The sequence below is a fragment of the Necator americanus genome, chromosome IV, assembly GCF_031761385.1.
Source record: "Necator americanus strain Aroian chromosome IV, whole genome shotgun sequence".
In the NCBI taxonomy this organism is placed as follows: domain Eukaryota; kingdom Metazoa; phylum Nematoda; class Chromadorea; order Rhabditida; family Ancylostomatidae; genus Necator; species Necator americanus.
Genome location: NC_087374.1, coordinates 10542640 through 10551385, shown reverse-complemented (window position 1 = coordinate 10551385; position 8746 = coordinate 10542640). Strand labels below are relative to the sequence as shown.

General features: G+C 43.2%; 1 protein-coding gene across 2 annotated transcripts; it reads right to left on the bottom strand.

The window, feature by feature from the left end:
- Positions 1 to 3107: 3107 nt before the first annotated feature.
- RB195_000864 (uncharacterized protein) lies at positions 3108 to 8461 on the bottom strand (the record flags this gene model as incomplete). Of its 2 annotated transcripts, XM_064197401.1 has the most annotated exons (10): positions 3108 to 3165; positions 3228 to 3341; positions 3446 to 3591; positions 3957 to 4100; positions 4236 to 4322; positions 4385 to 4462; positions 4975 to 5141; positions 5199 to 5271; positions 6479 to 6572; positions 7956 to 8134. In XM_064197401.1, 10 exons carry the CDS (start codon positions 8132 to 8134, stop codon positions 3108 to 3110), a joined length of 1140 nt encoding a protein of 379 aa, XP_064053283.1. The 2 variants fall into 2 exon arrangements, with proteins under 2 accessions (XP_064053283.1, XP_064053282.1); XM_064197402.1 differs by lacking the exons at positions 4236 to 4322; positions 4385 to 4462 and adding an exon at positions 8450 to 8461 and having other exon boundaries at positions 8005 to 8141.
- Positions 8462 to 8746: the final 285 nt, after the last annotated feature.

The following is an 8746-nucleotide window of genomic DNA, read 5'->3' as shown; positions in this document are numbered from 1 at the left end:
TCTTTTTGAGGTGTCTGTGTGGATCAATTTGCGTTCATCAAATCTCAACAATTCTGAATCGCAGTCGAACGCAGTGACGCTTTCCAAGCGGAGACCAGAGGTTTTGCAGTGGCTTAAAGGCGCCACCCCACGAATCTGAGGTGGTACGGATTTCAGGTGGAGTATTCGTATACAAGATCGTAGATTAAGTAGAGGTGGTAATTCCGTCCATTTTTTCCTAATCGCTGTAAAAAACGGCTCGGGAGATACGGCTTCGAGCGTTCCGGCGCGCTATTTCCTACAACGAGTTCGATTGGAGCGCGCCAGCCTTGTGCGGCGCCGCATCTTCCGGGTCGTTTTTTACGGCAATTAGGAAGAAATGGACGGTATCGCCCCCCCCCCCCTCTAATCTGCTATCCCGTATAAAAATACTCCACCTGAAATCCGTACCACCTCAGATTCGTGGGGTGATGCCTTTAATAATTTTTTTTTTTGCTGTTACCCAATCTCCCCAAAGATACTGGTTTGTGGAAGTTTTATTTATGTTATTACACCCACACCTCTCTGATGAGGCGCTCTGGTGGCAAACAAATGCACTGAGTTGACAAAAAAAGGAGTAAAATGTAGTTGGGGGCACTCAGCGGCACCCTTATTTCTCGAAGTAAACAATCAAATCAATCGGGCCTCTAGGCCTATGCATTAGTATTAGTCGTAGAGGTTCTTTTACATGTACAGTAACTAAAGTTACTAAGAAAAAAAAGTAAGTTAGAGCGTCGGGAAATAAGGCCACCACTGTGAGGTCCCCCTAATTACATTTTTCCCCAAAAAAAGACAAGGGATATGATAACCTAGGGCGATAATCATGCACTAATGGTTGTTGCCAAAGATTTCATGCTCCCTTCAGGCAGTTGATCTTTCAGGATCTTTTATGGGCTTAGGCGATGTGCTGGACGACAGCACCTTTATGCAATGTATGGGAATCTTTCACCATATAACAGTGCAGGTTATATTCGTAGCTCGTACGTTCCCAATGCGTACAGCTGGATTGCGTTGAGTTAAAGCAGGACTACCAAGAGCAGGTAGCAATCAGACTTGTATACGCGGCCCCATGAGCACTAATAACAAAAAAAATGAGGCAGAAATGCTAGAAATCCCTGAGAAGGTAAGTCTTAGAAGGTGATGAGGGCAAAAGTAAAGATGAAAAACGATCTTGCTAAGATTAAACAATACTACAGTACTAATATTCATGTAGTACTGCACGAAAACAGAACGAAATAAAACAGAGACTGAAAAAGGAGATTCACATGAATTAACACACCAAGATTGAACAAATTAGGCACGTTTCGGCGTTGTCGCTTGCAGACCGAAGTAAGAACATTCAATATATCCTCCAAATGCCCACCAGAACAAGCACACCCAGAAACACCGGAAACAAAAACCAAAAACCCAAAGCCACCTAGTACCGGATGTAGCGGATATCCGCGGTGCTATCGCTCCGCTGATACTAATAGGATGCGACCCGCATAGACCCCGTAGATCAAACCCGCAAAGGTTTAACAGAGCCAGCTCGTGGTCACGGCTAACACCTCCTTCTATCATTTTGGACCTTTGCATTTATCCAAAACGCTTCTAAAGTTCGCGAGCTATAATTTCGGGTTCGTACGATAGAATGGACAGCTACGCAGAAAGGAACGTTTCATGACATTGTCTGCGGTGAACTCCGAGGGGAGTTGCGCATTCGATTGTTTCATCCCCCTTAGATGTTCTTTAATGCGAATACAAAGGGGCGCCCTGTTCGCCAAATATGGTCCCCACATGTTTTGCACAAAATTAATAACTACACCAGAGACCACGCAGTCCCCTTCCTTCCCGAATGGGCATATTACACAGTCTGGAGGGACAGAAGCGGTCGTACATTCTGTTTCGAACTAGTTTTTGAGATTTGTTGGAGGTATTTCCACAACTCTCACTTGGTCCTCGAGACCGCATTTCACCAGACTAGCCCGTATAGCTTACTCAGGTCGTCGGTTAGAAGGGCAGGCAGAAATGATCTTATTCGACCAACCCGTGTGGCATATTCTTGCTGCGCACCAAGATCTGGCCTACGTGCACATTACCAATGTAACCGTTAGAATTCGCGATGCGTTGCGCTAGATTGATCGCATTGATCCGCTCCGACATCGATGTCACCCTTACGGCTGTCCTAAACATGTTTTTAACCACAGATTTCTTAGTTTTCCAAGGGTGAGCGGAAAGACAATGAACTAAAATGTTTTTGCTGCTTGGTTTTCGGAACCATCGTATCTTCCATTCACCATTGGACCACTGTATTTCTACATTGAGGAAGGACAGCCAATTTCTTGGGTTTCTCCCTTGTGAACCGTATGTAAGGGGACTGTTGGTTTAGAAGCTCGAAACAAGTGTCCATGTCGTCTTGAGTGGGGCATATAATGCAACAGTCATCAATATAACGGCAATACAGGAAAGGTTTCCGTTCCAGAATGGGTTGTTCTATTTTGGACATGAATGCAATGGCTAGTGTGGGAGCTAGTCTTTGTCCCATTGCCAATCCCCTGACCTGCAAATGTTCTTACTTTCCAGGCTCTGACGAAGGCGACAACGCCGAAACGTTAGCCGTAATAAATTTTGTTAACAATCTTGGCTGTTGCTTAAATTCGACTATCAACAAGTTGAAATCTCTATGCCAAGATTCAAGGAAAGTCGAACTTTCGTACTTCTGAAAAAGGAGAGCTTTATGGAGCTTAATGAAGTCATCGCTTTGTCAACTTCTACCAAAGACAGACTCATCAAACTAACACAACATATACACGAGAGAACTCAGCGCTAAATAGTATGTCACTGCTAGAAATGTATTTCTTCATTTCAAAAAGCATTCTCATATACATCTGTAACAATAGTAACAGTTATGCTCCTCCTCGGAAACGATTTTGATGATCCTCTTGCTACCGCTGCTTTTCCAAAATACGAAAAAGTTGGTCAGCGATGCTGCTTTGTCACTGAGTTCTGGAATCACTATTTCGACTTTTTTCTCCAGATGGTTCTACAGATGGTTCCACTGAGACTATCAACAGAGCTCACTATTTTTAGATGTGAGAGTGGATTTTTTTTCACTTGGTAGCAATGAACTGCGGCCACTGAAACACCGATGAAGGATCACGTTCTTCCCTAAAATAGTGCGAATTGGCGATTGACACTAAATTTCATGGATGAGCTCCTGTGCCACTCACTCTTTCACTGTGACGTTTGTGACTTTTCGTGTTGGTGGCGATAATGGTGAAGTATTCGCGCTTGTGGCATGTTTGTGTGGCATCATTTTGACTTCCTTGGTAGAACTCGCTAGTCTAAAACCATTATTAACTCAGAATGGTTAGTTATACCTCCCACCATAAACTTGTATGATTTTTTTTCTGAGGTTTTTTTTTTGAAAAATAATGAAATGAACTACCTTATGTGACTGACAGATCCTCGCGGTAGATGGTTGCGAGTACGTGATGTTTCCTCGGAATAGAGAGGCTGTATCTCTTCCCAGAATGGATCGCGGCGAACCTCTGGAGGACGATCGTAACCCTGGTCAACAATTGACATGCCCACCTAAATATCTAATTGTTCTTTTCCAATGGAAACGAGGAGGGGAAACAATATTGTTTTCGGTAAAAAAAAAGAAACATTTGTGAGAATATGTTGTATTTCGGAATTTTAAGAGAATAAACGCGAGGTTAAGAAAGTCATTGCGTCCAAAAGCGAAGAAATTTCTTCTGCGGTTGAAAATACAATAATACATTCAAAGTACATAATAAAGCACAACATAAACAGGTAGGATGCATATAAATACAAATCAATCTCAGTCAATCTTGACTTGATGCCTTGGAGATAGGAGATTTTTTAGATGGGTTTTTAGATGGATTTTCAAAAAAATGTATTATCGCCACTTTGCTTTCTAAATAATGCACCATTACCGCTATATTTCTATCGATTAGAAAATTTGTCTCAAAGTCGTCATCATCTTCTCCATACGGATTCAGAAGAGCTTCTATTACTTTCAACCATCCCATGTAGAATACGAATTGTAGTGAAGTCATAACTGGGGAATAGGTGTCTATCTGAAATTGAAAAAAAAATATTCTTGAACATTACAACAATAGCGAGAAGTGAGGTATTTGGTACCATCTATTTACGGAAGATTTCTTTCGCTGTCTAATGAACTGGGAAAAAAAAACTGCGAAAATGTAACACACCTCGCCTTTCATCACGTGATCCGAAATAATGGTTTGACGTGACAATAAACATACAATAAAATAGAAGTGAACAACCAAACAAATGACCTGAATTAATTAACAATTTCAAGAACACACTCAGTTGTTTTTGTTTCATGTCACTGACACACCTGAGGATATATGAGAGGAAGAGGTACCCAGTCGTAATTGAACACCCACGCCAACTTAGTGCGAAATTGCTTGATTTCCTGGGAAAGGCTGCATGACGACATGACTTAAAAACAACATATCGCGAAATTAACGTAGCGTTGAAACTACAGGGAACCCGTAGAGGTCGAGAAGTTGTAGATTACGGAACCAAGCGTGGCCCCCTAATCGTCGTTAAAAAACGGTCTGGAAACAACGTTTTTTCCTACGAGATACGTTAGAACACTTCCCTTGCACACGCTCCGCCCCCCCCCCCCCCCCAGCAGCCTAATCATTGATTTTACTTGAGCGTAAGGAGGTATCATTGATCTTCATCCGGTAGCTCGTTGACGCCGCGCGTCCAAAAGAGTGGTGCGTTCTAATCTACCTCGTAAGAAAGAACTACGCAGTCCTCCGCGCTGTTTGCTACTACTGTGAGGGATATTGTGCGGAAAAAACGCTAGGTACCGTAATCTACAATCCGAACTCTATGGCTTCCTTGTGGTTTCCGCACCACGTCAGCTTCGTGATACGCTGCCTTTAAATGTGCCTGGATGACAGTTCTTATCAATACCTCCTGAAGTACGACTCTATAGTAAGGGCTCTCAATATTGCCTTCTTCCCATGCCTGCTGTGTTATTGCAAATGCCCAGTTGGCTGGAATCCAGTATTTTGAACTGCTACTGCTTAACTTGTCGTTGTATGACTCGAAAAGTTCCTTTTCGTGAGGCATCATAAAACCTGAGTTATTGTTTCATCCCTATAAACATCAGAAATTAGTATTAGTTCTCTTTCTACCTGCAGCAACAACAGTGTCCAACGTTGGAAATCTGCGTCGTACTCGCATGCTGATGTCACGGAACACAAGTACCTGGATGAAAAAAAGAAAAAAAATCGTTTAAAGGGATCACACCACGAATCTGGCGTAGTATGGATTTCCGTTTGAGTACACCTATACCGGGTCGTAGATTATGAATACAGAAATGGTTCCACTCATCTCTCCCTGCATCACTGTAAACAGGCGGCTTTGGGATGCGGTTCCTTACACCGTCCTCTATTTCAGCGAGCCACCTTTGCGCCTCGCCCCTGCCTGCGATTCGTCGAATGAAATGAATTGCCTGTCGGAGCGTTTTTGTTTGACCGAATAGATTTTCGACGAATCGCAGGAAGGGGCGGGCGCAAGAGTGGCGCGTTGCAATAGAGGACGTCGTAAGGAACAGCGTTCCGGTCGCCCGTTTACACTGATACAGGAAAAGATGAACGGAATCGCCGTCTTGCCCACAATTTACGACCACGTATAGGCATTACTCGCCTGAAACTCGTACCATCCCAGATTCGTGGGGTAATGCCTTTAACTTACAGTACTATGCCAATATTATGATACTGTGTGTTTAAGAGCAGGATACCACAAAGTGGAGGTTCTTAGAATTTAGGGTTGGTTAGATAGAGATGATAATAGATTGGGTTAGGTGTGTAGTTCAGGAATATGATTGCGATCTCAATTTCACCTAATTTTACAGAAAAGCGGTATGAAATAGCCTTGTCGCATTGAATCCCTCTACGAGTCACCTAACATCTTGCCACAACTGCGAGAGCTTCTGTGGCGCGGGGACAACCAAAGGGCTGCCTCCCCCGTTCGTTGTGGACGCGACGCACACACATCGAAAGCATGGGAAATGTGGTGCATTTGCACAATTAGGCCAAGCATGAGGTCGCCAATGTTTTTTTTTCTTCTGTATCGATTGAAAACAATTCTGTCACATACACTACTTAGACAATAATTCCTCCCACAAGACGCTGTATTCCACTATTCACTATTTGTTACTTCACAGCACCCACTTTCTAGAAAAACTGAAATTGTTCCAGTGTTTATCACATCCATCCCTACATTGATATTTGCGTGACAACAGCATATACATCGTCATCTCCCATATTCGCAAATGTCAGGATTTGTTAGTTTGCGGGAAATCTCCTTAGCGCTGTTCGTTTGTTGGAACCAAGACTATTTCCTCTTTCCATATAACGAAAGCAGATCTGCTTGTTGAGATAAAAAACCCTACTACTGACTACGGACTTACCTGTATTAGCTCACAGTAACGAACAATACTTCTTCGGTAGATCCTCGCTTGTTCATCATTTCCTCGGAGATATAAGGCTGTCATCAATGCAACGCTAAAAGGACGTTCTGATCGTAGTTTAAAGGCATCACTCCACGAATCTGAGGTGGTACGGATTTCAGGTGGGGTATTTGTACACGGGATGGGAGACTACGCACAGCGGGGTGATTCCGTCCATTTCTTCCTAATTGCCGTAAAAAACGGCCCGGAAGATACGGCGGCAGGCGTTCTGGCGCACTATTTTCTACAAGGAGTTCGACTGGAGCGCGCCAGCCTTGCGCGCGCCGCATCTTCCGGGCCGTTTTTGCCGAAGAAATGGACGGAATCACCCCCCTCTCCATAATCTACTATGCCGTATACGAATACTCCACCTGAAATCCGCACCACCTTAGATTCGTAGTGTGATACCTTTAAGTGCCTCATCACTCTACAGAAAACATTTGAACGATAGGCAAACTCAAAGGACAACATCTTTTATAAGGGCCATAGACAGACTCGCAGCGTGCTGAAAACTAGAGGCATTTTAGATAACCGCCGGAAGTCCAAGAATGAACAGAAAGGATGAGCGCATTGCGATCAGAAACGAAATAGTCACAATCTCATGTGGGTTTTGATCTACGTAGGCCGTCAGGTCCCTATAAAAAACCTTCGTCACCTATGGTTGTGGTGCGTGGTGGTCTGTTACGTTTCCAGACTCAGCAAATGAGGTAAGCATTAGCCGATTTCTTGCTGTTTGAGTTTACCTACCATTTGTGTGTTTTCTGTAGGTAATAAGGCATTTGAGCGAATTAATTACTGATGGCTTTGATTTTTCCAGGCTCTGATGAAGGCGATGGTGCCGATACGTTAGCTATCAGTTAATAAGGAAAGATCAATATCAATCTTGGCTACAGCTTTAGGCAAATCAATCAAAAGCTACGTATTCAATACGCCTAGGTTCAAGGATAGTCGAAGTCGTGGACTATTAATATGCAGTATATTTCGATACTAGTGGCTTGGATTTCGGCGTAGTGTATTTTGACGGTCCTGGATGGGAAGCGGTAGGAATCGGTCTTCCTCTGGATTAGACCGTAAATAGTAAGGTGCGGGTTAAAGCAACTAAGGTGTGATGTGAACCTACTTAGGTCGGGACCCTAAAACACGGGAGCAGAACTTGGTCTTAGAAGATACATGAAATTTGGGCTATAGCCGTCGCTAAGGCGGTTTGGTGGGGTTGACAATGACTATGCAAACGATCTTCTAGGATGTTAATATACCTGTCAACGTATCCCAAACTCTCCACCTGCTTCGTCCACCTATTAAACGCTTGTGTGCAGAAAAATCCCAGAACCAATTCCATTGGAATATAGTACAATCGATTGTCAAAGAAACGGACGACTGCTTCGAAACTCCTGTACTAAAAATACTATCGGGGTTTATAATCATCGCTAGTACTTACTTCTGCTGTGAAGAGCTAAGAGCGGCTCGGTAGACAGCGGAAATAATACCGTAAACGATTAGGAAGGAGAGCAATTCCAAGTACACCGCTTTCCATATGCTTGCCTTCCACACGAACAGCAGCTTCAGAAATGTCCATGGTTTTGAGGTCGCTATGGATCGATGGTAGTTCAGAGTCATCGCTTTCCTAAAGAGAACCAAGGAATGCTTTGCGCAACTTAGTTTGACACAATACGTTAAGCAGAAAATCTTAAAGATACAAGTTCAGTGTGAAACGTTCAACTTCAGCACATTAATAATAGTACCATCAAATAGAGTATTATCAGTTATTGAAAACAGTTTTTAAGAGGAGAATGAAAGAAATCCATGACTCTGCAGAGATCTTATTTTTGTTCAAATCACTCTTTTTTTTTGGTCGAAAGTTGGCGGGTGTAGCGCAGGCGGTAAGAGGTTCCGCTGTGGCTATCGGGTGTTTGAATCCTCCCTAGGGCTCACCAAGCCTTTCATTCATCCAGCTTTGATAAATTGGTACCAAACTTGTCTGGGAAGATAAAAACACTGACTTCACACATCGGCTAGCCCCGCAAGTCATTGTATGGGCCAGTTACTCGTTCATAAACTTCAAACGATCCTGAATTGAAGTGAACGTGGGAGCGCATTTTCATAGGGATTGATCAACTTCGTTCACTTTATCTATCCTTATCCTTTGCCGTCAATTATACAAAATTTTATCTTGGAATATTTGCGTCATTCCTTATAAGTTCAACCGTTTAGTACAGTCTAGTGGATTCG